Source organism: Meleagris gallopavo, chromosome 19, assembly GCF_905368555.1.
Source record: "Meleagris gallopavo chromosome 19, MGAL_WU_HG_1.1, whole genome shotgun sequence".
In the NCBI taxonomy this organism is placed as follows: Eukaryota; Metazoa; Chordata; class Aves; order Galliformes; family Phasianidae; genus Meleagris; species Meleagris gallopavo.
The window spans coordinates 8552002-8564826 of NC_139422.1; the positions used below are offsets into that span (position 1 = coordinate 8552002).

Below are 12825 nucleotides of genomic sequence, written 5' to 3' on the forward strand. Positions count from 1 at the left end.
AGGAAGCGTCTCGGGGACTCACAGGGTGGTGGGACACAATGAGGGCTGTGGCCAGACCCCTTGAGCTGGGTGCTGGGAGCCAAGTGCCACCCATCGGGTCCCCCTGTCCCTGCCCAGTGGGCTCTGTGGAGCTCCCAGAGGTCTCACCTCATCATGTGGCCCAATAGCCACCCACAGCTGCCGGCGCGGCGCCGGGGATGGCAGTGCCAGGGGAGCAGGGTGAGCTCCTGCAACCAGCATAGCTGAGAGCTGCAGAGGGGAACCAGAGCAGGAGAGAGCAGCAGGAAAAACTTGGAGGAAGCTGGAAGCTCTCAACACAGTTAAAAAACAACATTGCTCTTCAAAATAGATGTGATTGCACTCCTTGTGAGTCATCGAGCAGAGACACCGAGATTGCTTTGTGCCAGGGATGAGCCCGGGCTCTGATTGTGTGCCTCCCGGATTTGTATAAAACAGAGCATGGATGGCATGTCAGAGTTTACAGCTCGCATACATTTTCAGCAGTGAGCTTTGCAAAATGTATCAATGTAATCTCTGCCTCCTATATTCCGTGTTGATTAGACACGATTTCTGGCTGGATTTTCAGAAAGCTCAAGTGCTTTTTTAATCACTACAGAAGCTCATTATTGCTTTCCAGTGACTCTTATGTCCTTCACTTCTCCTTTCAGATTAGAGTCTATAGTCAGATGAATATTGGATGATTTCATTACATACAAATGCAATCAACAGTTTTGCATAAATTTCTCCTCTTTTCTTGAGTTTCAATTGACCTCAGCACCCGTGGAGGCAGGCGCAATACACATGTAAATGAGCTGGCGTTGCTGCAAAGACACGGATGCGAGAAACAAGATAAACTGTCAGATAATATTCGGGATTTTAAGAGATCAAAAAAATACTTCCTTGCTCAGCCAAGCCGTGAAAATGGCACCTTCAGCTGCTGGGAATGCGCTTTTGTTTTGCTGCGGGTCCGGCTGTGGGCAGCGATGGGAGCGATGGGCAGCAGCGATGCTGTCAGCAGATGAGCAATGCAGTGGATGCTGCCTGGGACAGCTCCGGTGGGAACAGGACCCGGCGGGGACACGGGCACGTGGCATGCCAGGAACACCCACTGCAGCCCAGGACTTGGTGGCCAGCCCTGTTCCAATGGGGTCAGCACGGCCAGAGGGTGCTCAGCCCCATGGGCAGCCCCTCATGGGACGCCTGTCCTTGGCGCTGCTATCTGGGCAATCCCACTACCCTCACCAGCACATAACAATGCCTTTGAAAGATATTTAAACCCGCACTCCATGCTAACAATCAGGGCTAATTTAAACAAACTGTGATTAAACATAAAGGACCTCTTGGTAGGAAAGTGAGGCTGCGGAGCCCTCACCTTGAAGGACTAATCTCAGTGCTCCTGTGAGCAATGCAGCACTCCCACACACGCGTTCGGGGGCCGGTGAGGAAAGAAGCTCTTGGGTTTCTTTTGATACCTTTTTGCACTAATCTTCTTAACAGATTTTTAATTGATGGGAACAGAGCACTTTGCAGCCGTGAAATCTATTGGTGTAATTGCTGGCGGATTAGTCCCATTAAGCACACAAATTACCTGTCTCCAGGCCGCCGGCCCCACCAGGGAGCTCCCCGCACTGGACACACTGAGTGGCCCCATTCTGAAGCAATTTTGATAAAATAAACTCTTTAATCAGGTAAATAATTCCATAAGGGAAATTGCTGCCTTCCCGCAGCCCCCTCCTCCAGCGGGAACCTGGCTAGTTTCAGGGGAACGGAACATGCCTCCAATTACAGACAAACCTTCAGCTCGAAGGGAGAAGCTCATGGCACATGGGACCCCCTTGAAATGCAGCGTCCAAAGAATTAAAGCATTTAAGCTGTCAGCCAGAATCTGCCCGAGCCCTGATTACCTGGGGGTGACACACTGTGTATTTAGGTTCGTGTCTGCTGCAATTTCCTGGCCCCCAGCGTTGATGCTGAGTGACTGCGTCCTGCCCGGGGTCCCTGACACGTGGCCTCAGTGCGGGGACACCGACCTTTGGGGCAATTAGGGACATCCCTCTTGGAGCAGGGGAAGCATGCGGTGCCCCTGAAGAGCCACTGTGTGAGCACGGCTGTGCCCATTTCTCCACATTCACTGAGGCCACATGGCTGCGCTGGTCCCATTTCTGGCAGGGAGGACCCCTTTGGTATGGATGGCATAAGGCTGCTCCTCCTGCGAGGGACGGGGGATCCTTGACTGCCCCATGGGAAGTAGAGAGCAACGGGGCCACGCAGGGGCCGGCACCCACAGTCACAGAGAGGGCTGGGGAGAGAACCCTACACTGCAGGTAATTGGCATCAGATGCTCCCTGACCCGCTGCATCCAGCGGGAAGCTGGAAGCATTTATTTGTCTGAGCTCTATCTGTGCGCGGGAGGCGTTGGCAGTGGCGGAGCTGGGCCCGGTGAGCCTAATGAGCCAGGCTGAAGATGATGAATATGATTGCTGAAAGCGCTTTCCTGAGTCCTTCTTTCCTGGGGCTCAGGTTACGAGTTCCCAGACAGCCTGTCCAGCCGGGGCCTTTCAGCTCTGATTTGTAGCCCCCCAAACAGTGCCTGTCAGCTCCCTGTCCTGGGGAAGTGCTTGGCCCTCATCCGCCGTGCTCCGGGGAAGGGCTGGGCCTGAGCGTGGGCACCGCAGACCCTGCTCAGCCCCGGGGAGAGCTGTGACCCTGAGCTGCCCCACATCTCCCGACAGAAGAGATGCCACGGTGTGTCCGTGGCCATCGGCACTCACTGCGGCACCCTCGGCGCTCACCGGGGTGAAGCAGCATAGCGGTGGTTCTGGCTCCTCCGCTGTCAGCCCGGCGTTGCCTCAGGATGGATCTACCCCCGAATCGCATCCCCACCCAAAGAGCTCCTGCAGGGTTGCACAGAGCCGGGTCTGCCCGTGGGTGCTCAGCTCTGGGGACGCACACCTGCAGGACCCCGAGCACAGGCTGGGGGCAGCGGGGCTGCCGGCTTCCAGGGCAGCTCCCGCACGGCACACCGCCGCTGGGGCAGAAGGAGCTCTGCGGTGCCGACCTCGCGGGTTCGGTGTCCCGGCTCTGCTGCAGCCCCCGGGCGAAGTCCCAGTGACGGACGGCCGAGAGCTGCTCTGAGCCTCCCAGCGCTCCTGCCGGCTCCGCGCTGCCATTGGCGGTGTTCTGCTGCCTCCCTACGGAGCCGGCAGCGCTCGGCTGTGCGCAGCTCGGCACGACGCACACGTGGATGATGGCGACGGCCGCGTCCCCTTCCACCGCCCTCGGCTGGGGTGAAGCGACGGCGGAGCGCCCACGCGGCCCCGCACCCGTCCTTCCCGGAGCCGCCCCCCGAGTCGTGCCGTATCCCCCGGCCCTCCCGCGAGGAGCCGTACTGGATGCAGGCAGGGCTCACCCGGAGCGCAGGAGCAGCGCGTGGTGCTCCAGGAGGGCTGCACGGCGCCCGTCTGATTGGTGCGGTGCGGAGCGGTGCGGAACGGTGTGTGGCCGCTCTTTGTTTTGGGCTTCTGCAGCTCTGAGAGGTGAAAGCAAAGCCCCAGTAGCCCCAAATGCGGCTGCTGCCCTCCACCCGGGGCAGCCCGGACGGTGCCGCCAGGCCCGGCGACGTCCCCCGCGGCCGCCCCCGGGCGCTCTGCAGGGCGCTGCCCCGCACACTGCCTGCAGCCCGTCGGCCCGATCCTGCCCCGCTGGCACCGGGCTGGGAGCAGCACCAGGCGGGAGGCACGGCGACGCTTCCCGATAACCCCATTCGTTCCGCCGTTGGCGGCTGCGGGCAACCCCCGGGGTGCCGGGTTGCGGCACGGCGCTGCCGCCTGAGCTGTACGGCCGCCCCCGGGGCACGGGGCGGGACGGGATGCGGGGACGCGAGGAGCGGGGCGCGGCCCTGGAGGAGCGCGGGGTCCCCGGGGGCCGGGCTGGAGGAGGCCCCGTCCCGGCGGGGGCGGGAGGAGGCGCGACGGGGGCGGGGGCGGCGGGACCGGGCCGGGCAGCGCGGGACGCGGCGGAGCTGCCTATCGCCATGGGCGGTGGGTGCCGGGCCCGGGTCCCCCCGGCCGCGCTGCGGCTTCTCGTCGCCCACGCGATGCTGCTCTGCGCCGCCGGGAGCGCCGCGGCCGCCGGCACCGGTACGAGGGGACGGGCGGCGGGGGGAGACCCCGAGGCGGTGCCGGGGCGCGGGGGGAGCCGATACAGGGAGTGCGGGACCGGGAGCGCCTGCGGACCCGGAACGCGGAGGGGCGGCGGGGCCAGGGTCTGTGTCACGGTGGAGAGGGCGTGGAGAGATCGGGGCCCCCGGCGCTGTCTCTCGCAGTGGTCTCGGGGCGGGATCGCGCCCGTCGCCCCTGCTGGTGCCCGGCCCGAGGCGAGGTGGTGGCATTGGGCTGCGGGCGCTGCAGGGAGGGCCCTCTCCGCGCTGCCCCGACGGCTGCCGGCGACCGCCTGGAACTCCTGGGGAGAACGGGTGCCGTGCCAGCGGCTCTGGGCGCAGCTGCTGCCCGCTGACCCGCGCCTTGTCCCATCCCTGCGGCCTCGAGCTGCGCTGCGTGCCATGTGCTGGCCCCGTGCTGGGCCTAGGCGTCAAAGGCAGCCATGGACCACGATGTGAAATTATCTCCAGTGCTGCCAGCTCCATCTGTGTGCTGGCCCGGGCAGTTCCCTTCAGGTTTGAGGTTGGATACTGACCATGTTCCTCTGCTGTGAAATGATTTTCCTTGCTTCTACATTACAAGACCCAACACACAGAACTTACAAGGTTTGGCAGTTCCTTGGTGAAGCCTTCGTGGCAAAAGCAGCACAGGAGCATGCTGTGCTGGGCATCCCTTGGTGTGCTGTGGCTGCGTGTGCTGCATGCAGTGGTGGTGACCCCATCGCTACTGGGCAGGAAGGAACACAGAGCCCAATGCAGAGGGTGTGGACTGCACGGGGTAGAGGGGCTGTAGGGATGGGGCACGGCCTCCTCCCAGCACCCGCAGCCCTCCTGCAGCGCGGTGGCTGTTCCTGCACAGAAACAATGACCCTAAGGTGGAGACTTCCCTGTATCAATGGGTGTGCGTCCAAAAGGGAACATGAGCCAGGCTCACAGGGCTGCTTTCAAAGTGTGGCTCTGGGAGCCAGCAGCAGGCAGCCATGCACCGGGTCCCATAGGACAGGACCTGGGGACTGCTGGGGACAGCCAGCCCATGGCTGCTGGGACAGACAAACCATGATGGCACAGCCCTGGTGCTGCTGGTGGCAGAACGGGGTCAAGACAGATTGCATCACACAAAGATTATCTCTCAAGCTTTGATTAGCAAAGAGAGCTGACTGAGAGACTGGGGGACCCGTGCTGGGACCTGTGGTGCAGTGAACCCTGTGATAGCTCCAAAAGGCACACAGGCTCCTGAGGACAGAATAACCCCTGCCTGCTGGGTGCTTGCACATCTCCTCACCTCTTTGCAGGCAGCTCCTTGGCTCAGAGCAGTAATGTTTTCTCTCCTTCGAGACTTTCTCTGGCTGTGACCTGGGCTGGGCTCCCACAGAGTCTCTCTGCTTTCTTCTGCGGATATTGCCCTTGGCACCTGTCTGCTGCCTTCGCCTCGGGGTTGTGTATTTGTGTTGGAGCACACGTTTCTGCAGACTGACAGGGCCACTCCAGTTGCATCCTCCTCAAGCCCGGCCCTGTTCACAGGCACAGCTGTCCCTGGTGTCACCGCCTCATCCGGGCTCAGACCCACAATTCCTCCTGCAGATCTGGGTCCATTCCTACTACCCGCGGTCAGGCTCCCCGTGTGCCTGGTGCAGCTGCAGCCCTGCAGGTTGCTGTGCAGGCAGAAGCTGTTGCAGATGACAGTCTGGCTGCAGTGGGCTGGGAGTGGCTCCTGGGCCCAAGAAACCTTCACAAATCAGAAAAACAAGTGCGAACCGTTCACTGTCTTCACAGCTCGGAGCCGTGTACACACTGGGAACGTCCCACCCGATGAGCCCAGCCTGCTCATGATTCACCCCATGTTGTCAGTTTGGCTGCGGTTGGTGGAGCGGATGTTGACCCCCAAATGAGGCATTTTTCAGCAGCTATCGTGGGCATTCGCCGGCTGTGCTGTCATGGAAGGGCTGCAGCCTGGGGCAGGGGGCAGGAGCAGCGTGTCCCACACCTGCGGCCACACCGCTGGATTCCTGCTCAGGGTGGAGGTGGTTGCTGCACGCCGGGACGCGCTCCGTGCCCCCTGGCTGGGACGTGCTGCTCCGCCCCACCCGCGGGTCCCCACTGACACCGCTGTGAACCCGGAGCAGGCAGCAGCCTGCAGAGCCCTGGGCACGGAGCGGGGCTGCTCTTGTAGGCGTTGGTGTTTGCAGCGGGGTTGAACACGGAGCTAACGGTGCAGCAGTACAACAAGGATGCTCCAGCTGTGCTGCAGCGTGGCCCTGCTGGTGAGTTTAGTGCTATGAAACAACAGTTAATTGAGATAAAGTTAAATGAGATAAAGAAGGACCTGCTGCTGCTTCCACATCCACAGGGATGTGACAGCGTCTGGAGACGTGGAAAGGTGCAAGGTGAAAGGGAGCTTGAAGGAAGGGTTGGGAGCTGCACCCTGTGGGCTGGCCCCATAGTGTGAGGGTTCAGGGTCCCAGTGCTGAGAAGTGCCTTTGATGTCTGGGAAACTGCACAGTTAGCTTGTTTTGTCAAAGATGTTTGGTTTTAGCTTCAATTTCCTATGGAAAATGTATTGTGCATTGTGCCAGCCTGCATGAGGTCTGGTTCCAGACCCTGCAGATTTTGAACCAGATCAGGCAGAACCCTTAGGGCTGGGAGTGCAACCGCCATAGCAGATGTGGATGGACACTGATGGTGACAGTTCCCAGCGCCTTGGAGCAGAGTCTATCCCTGGGCGCTGTGTGTCCACCGAGCTCCCTGTGGCAGCTCCGTGCTGGAGGCAGCTGCACACTGCATGCCAAGAACAGTTTACATAGCACAGCCCCACCGCAGCCACTTCCAGCTCCCAGGCTGCCCTCACTCTGCAGCCCCATCGTGCTCCAGCTGTCCTGTGCTGCGGCAGCTGCTTGAGTGCTGGCAGATTGGCAATGTGATGCCACAACACGGTGCTTTCAGGCTTCTCCCTGCACAGCCCCCAGGGCTGCAGTGACACCTCCAGCACAGCCCAGGAGGAGCTGCTGGGACGGACTGGGACCTCAGTGTGCCCCCTGTGACCACAGCCGCACTGGCTGGCTGATGCAGTGGGGACGGCAGGACGGGCGCTTATCTGGTGGCTGCAGCCAGGGTGTGCAGGCAAAGGGGCAGCTGTGGAGAAAGCGACCAGGCCGGGGCTGGGAGGAAGGAGCCCAGCAGTTAGCTCCTTCCTCCACTCAGGGCAGAAAAGCCCTGTACCAAAGCAAACTGCGGCCCAGACAATTGCCATTATTAACGGTGATGTTTGCAGGGATTTCTGCAGCTCTGGGGCACAGCAGTCCATGCACAAGGCTCCAGCAGTGCCTTTCTGCTGCCTTCTGCTGCGCTGGGCTTGGCTGTGTGCAGGGCAGCACGGCCCCGCTGGGGTACAGCGAAGTGCCCAAGACGGTGGCACTGCAGGTGGATGGTGACCTCTCCTCTCTCCCCCCAGTCAACCCATGCTGCTATTACCCCTGCCAGCACCTGGGCGTGTGTATGCGTATCGGCCTGGAAGGCTACAAGTGTGACTGCACACGGACGGGGTACTTCGGGGCCAACTGCACCTCACGTAAGTCCACGGCACTGTGCTGGGTGAGAACTGAGCTGTCATTACCTGGTGCCAAGTGCTGTGGTGTGTTTGTGTCCCACAGCTGAGCTCTGGACACGCCTACGTGACCTGCTGAAGCCCAGTCCTGCCTTCTACCACTTTGTCCTCACCCACTTTAGGTGGTTCTGGGACATCATCAACAGCACATTCATCAGAGACACGCTGATGAGGCTCGTGCTCACAGGTACCAGGGATGGCACCAGGACTCTGGGCATCAGTGTGGGCATGGCTGGCAGCAGGCTGGGTCACTTTGCTCTGCACCACCTGCATGCAGGTGATGTTGGCAGTGGGAGGTACCCTGCACACAGGCTGAGCACCAAGCAGCAGCTGCTGTCGGCACGCCATGTTCCCCCTACAAAGGGCTCTGGAGCGGCCGTGCAGGGAGCAGCTGGTGGAAATATGGAGCTGGTCCTTGTTACTCATGTCCTTGCATTTATCACTTTGCATAAATATTTAGGTTCCAGCTCTTGGAGCCATAGGGACATGTTCACAAGGCTTTGGCTGTTGATTTCAGCATTTATGCATGTTTGTCATCTAATTCATCATCCAGGAATCCATTAGTGCAGAAGCAGAACCGTCCGCTCATGCAGGGACCTGCAGCCTCTGATGGGGGGGCACAGCACAGCACGGCACAGCACAGCAGGACGTGGACGGGCTCTCTGGTTCCTGGGATGCCTGAGGTCTGTGCTGCCCCATGGCACCAACTCAGCTCTCTCCTTCCAGTTCGCGCCAAGCTCATCCCCAGCCCTCCCACCTTCAACTCCCAGTATGGCTACATCAGCTGGGAGGCCTACGCCAATGTCAGCTATTACACCCGCATCCTCCCGCCGGTGCCGGAGGAGTGCCCCACGCCCATGGGGACCAAAGGTACGTGGCTGGCACAGGAACACGGGAGGTGATGAGCATGGGCTGGGTCTTCAGAGCAGCGTCTGGCTCCTGCCTGCACTGTGCTGCAGTAGTTGAGCTGCATGGCCCCGGCATCAGCCCCTGTCCTCCACAGGGAAGCAGCAGCTCCCCGACGCCCAGCTGCTGGCTCAGCGCTTCCTGCTGCGGCACAAATTTGAAGCTGACCCCCGGGGCACCAACTTGATGTTTGCCTTCTTCGCTCAGCATTTCACCCACCAGTTCTTCAAGACCTCTGGAAAGATGGGACGCGGTTTCACCAAGGCACTGGGGCACGGGGTGAGGGCTTGGGGCTCGGTGATGTGGACACACAGCGCAGGGCATGGGCAGGCTGCCACCCCGCTCACACCGTGTGCTCCCACAGGTGGACCTGGGGCACGTGTATGGGGACAACCTGCAGCGGCAGCACCAGTTGCGGCTCTTTCAAGATGGGAAGCTCAAATTCCAGGTACTGCACGGCATGATATACTGAGAGGTGTCTCAGTCCCATGCCCCAAGATTGCTGGAAGCCCACATCCCTCTGGCAGCTACCAGGAGCACGTGGCTTCCTCCCCAACTTACTTTCTGTTCCTGTTCCGCCGAGGTGGTGAACGGGGAGGTGTACCCACCATCTGTCACCGAGGCGCCGGTGCACATGGTCTACCCGCCTGCCATCCCCAAGGAGAAGCAGCTGGCAATGGGGCAGGAAGTGTTTGGTCTGCTGCCGGGGCTCTGCATGTATGCCACGCTCTGGCTGCGTGAGCACAACCGTGTCTGTGACATTCTGAAGCAGGAGCATCCCTCCTGGGGTGACGAGCAGCTCTTCCAGACAGCGCGGCTCATCCTCATCGGTGGGTACTGCAGCATTAGGGGCTGGGGAGTTCTTCTCACAGCCCTCTGGAGATCGTTGGCTTTGGTCTGTCAACAGATTTAGTTTTGAGTGATTTAGCTAAAATTCTGAATCATTTCATTCTAATATTCTTTTCTGGATTCTGGATGGAAGTGACTTGGTGTGAGATCGCAGTAAAACAATTAAAGACCCACGCCAACATGTTCTATTAAGCAGCATGCTGGGGTCAGCTTTCTCAAAAACCATTTCTGTTTTGGCAAAATGACCTTTTTTGGTGGAAAAGTAATTCAGAGAGAAATTCCCCACCAAGTGCCCCAGCCCAGAGTCAGGCAGGTCCTGCACTGCATGTGAGTAGCGCACCCAGCCTGGTGCCCTGCAGCAGGGGGGTTGAGGGGCACTGCCCCCACTGACACTTTCTTCTCTCACCTCCTGCCCAGGGGAGACCATCAAGATTGTCATTGAGGACTACGTCCAGCACCTCAGTGGGTACTTCCTGAGCCTCAAGTTTGATCCTGAGCTGCTGTTCGAGCAGCAGTTCCAGTACCAGAATCGCATTGCGGTGGAGTTCAACCAGCTCTACCACTGGCACGGGCTGATGCCTGACTCCTTCACCATCCAGGGACAGGAGTACAGCTATGAGCAGTTCCTCTACAACACCTCTATGCTCATGGACTATGGTATAGAGGCGCTGGTGGAGTCCTTTTCCAGGCAGATTGCAGGAAGGGTAAGACCTTGTGCTGCTGGTGCATCCCATGGGGCTGTAGTGCCCTGTCTGTCCTACCACAATGCTTGGTGTGTGTGTCCAACCTGTGTGTAGCATTTGCCAACTTTTCCTGGCGGTGCTGTGCATGCTGTGGCCCTCTCCACAAGCAGTGCAGCCTTGGCAGTGCTGTGTGCTCGGCAGTGCTGTGTGCTCGGTCCTGGGACGCTGCAGTAAACGTTGTGCTGCAGCCAGGAGCGTGCGGTGTGCGGGAGGCCCCAGGCCGGGCTGTGCCGCATAGAACAACTTGTCTCATACTGTTCTTTGCTGCCATCACATGGATGTTCTCTTCCAAGTGATGTATCAACATTTTTGACTCGTGTGAAGCAGCATGGCTGCCACCCAGACCTGCTGCTCTCAGGACTCCTGCTGTGACCCCAAACCCAGCGACCCCCACCCCAGGGCCTGGGTGTCAGCAGGGCCAGGATGAGGCTGGGGTCTACTCATGTGGGCACACTCCTCCTCATCCTCTCCTCCTGTAGATCGGTGGAGGGCAAAACATTAATGCCAACGTATTGGGAGTGGCCGTTGGAGTCATCGAGGAGTCGCGGCAGCTGAGGCTGCAGCCCTTCAATGAGTACCGGAAGAGGTTTGGCCTGAAGCCCTACGTGTCCTTCCAGGAGCTCACAGGTAGGGCCCCACTCCCCCAGCTGGGCTCAGGGGCTGCTGGCCCAGCCCATGCTGAGGTCTCTGGGGTTTTCTCGGTGCAGGAGAGGAGAAGAAGGCAGCAGAGCTGGAGGAGCTGTATGGAGACATTGATGCTCTGGAGTTTTATCCAGGATTGCTGCTTGAGAAACCCCAACCCAACGGCATCTTTGGGGAAAGCATGGTGGAGATTGGGGCTCCATTTTCACTGAAGGGACTTCTTGGGAATCCCATCTGCTCCCCAGAGTACTGGAAGCCCAGTACCTTTGGCGGAGCAACTGGCTTCGAGATCGTCAAGACAGCATCACTGGAGAAACTCGTGTGCCTCAACGTGAAGAAGTGTCCGTACGTGGCGTTCCGTGTGCCGGATGCAGTGGCAGCAGGTGAGACCGACAGCAGCCGTGTGGGTGGAGCATCATCCCCAGAGCTGTAGCAGCAGCACAGCCCACAAGGTACGGCCTCACCCAGCCCAGGGAGGGAACAGACCTCTGCCCGGTGCTGAGTGTCCCTGTTGTCCCTGCAGGCAGCGCTGGGGCCAGTGCTCGGCTCATCTCGTGCCAACAGAGCATCCTGCCCTGGGTGGACTCCAGCTCTGCCCCACACCAGCAGGGAGAGGCTGGTGCTCACCTTGGGAAGAGCTCGAGTGCCTGAGGAGACCTCAGCAGACCTAATCTTCCTACCACTGCCCTCACACTAAGCCAGCTTGGGAGCTCACTTGGTAAATCCAAGCGTCCCAGGATGCTCCTGGCCTCTCTGTTCCTCTCCCTCAGCTCCCACTGCCCACTCCTGCTGTGGGGCATCATACTCCAGAGAGCATACAGCACACAGAGCCTTCCCGGCCTCACTGGGGAGGATGTGCTGCAGATGCGCTGCAGGCCGTGCTCTCACCTGGTTCTCCACAGCAGCCCTTCTCTGCCTTCCATCCTGCCTGGCACTGGACAGAGGGTGACCATGCCAGCTGCCCAGCCCTGGGGAGTTCCCAGAGCCCTGTGTCCCCCCCTTGTACTGCTGTCCTGGCATACAACAGGCTGCTCTTAGCTACCTCTGTGCACATCACCCTATAAAGACTCCCCCGCCCTCTGCTCATTGCACTTTCCTGCATTAATAGCTCAGTAAACAACGTTCCAAAGGCACACTGCCTGCTTGACCTGCTCCACAGCACATGCAGACGTAAGCCCTCCCCAACAGCATGACGTGATCACTGGCAGCCAGGGCCTCTGGCCTTGGTCCCAGCCAGATCTCAGAAAATGGACCTCTAAAATAAACAATGTTAAAAACCACTCTCATTTCCTCCAAGTTTTCAGGCTCTCGCAGTGCAGAGACAGGCCAAGGCAGGTGCCCGGGACCAGGCAGAGCTGGGGAAGGTTCAGCAGCACTCACACAGGGCACAGGGATTTCCTGGGTCCCAGCCCTTGCTGCAGTTCCCGTGCTTGGGTGGAAGCACACTGTCAGACAGAGCAAATGGCATCCAGTGGGAGCAGCACACAGCCAAGGACTGCTGCCACATCCCCAGACAGCACCACGCACTGCAATCCGTGCACGATGTGCTTCCAGTGTCACACTGGCTGAGCATGCCTGCGGCCTTGCTGTGCGCAGGGCTCCAGCTCCAAGCATCCTGGTTTCGGTTAGGCCACAAGTATCCTGCTTTTGTTTGCGGCTATCGCAGCCAGCCAGCATTGTTTGTTACCAGCCGATAAGCGTTCTGGCCATTGGGCACAGAGAGAGCTGTCTCAGTGCTCTGTGCCACCAAGGGGACGTTTCCCCAGGAATAGCACAGCTCCCCCCATGCTCTTTGCTGGTCCTTCAGCCCCGTGTTCAGCATCTGTGGGCAGCGCAGCAGCAGTGTGTGCCTGCGGGCTGATGTGCACAGGAGAGCACTGTGCTGTGCATGCGGTGTGAGGAGCAGAAAGGACAGCATCTGCTTG

At 59.7% G+C, this 12825-nt stretch overlaps 1 protein-coding gene across 2 annotated transcripts; it reads left to right on the top strand.

Moving 5' to 3' along the window:
• Positions 1–3949: 3949 nt before the first annotated feature.
• On the top strand, positions 3950–12180 carry PTGS1 (prostaglandin-endoperoxide synthase 1). 2 transcript variants are annotated; one of them, XM_085239428.1, is made up of 11 exons: positions 3951–4139; positions 7608–7724; positions 7807–7947; positions 8487–8630; positions 8764–8945; positions 9031–9114; positions 9250–9496; positions 9933–10219; positions 10738–10885; positions 10966–11352; positions 11424–12180. In XM_085239428.1, exons 1-10 carry the CDS (start codon positions 4034–4036, stop codon positions 11331–11333), a joined length of 1824 nt encoding a protein of 607 aa, XP_085095554.1. In that variant the 5' UTR covers positions 3951–4033; the 3' UTR covers positions 11334–11352; positions 11424–12180. The 2 variants fall into 2 exon arrangements, with proteins under 2 accessions (XP_085095555.1, XP_085095554.1); XM_085239429.1 differs by lacking the exon at positions 7807–7947 and having other exon boundaries at positions 3950–4139.
• The last annotated feature ends 645 nt before the right edge of the window (positions 12181–12825 follow it).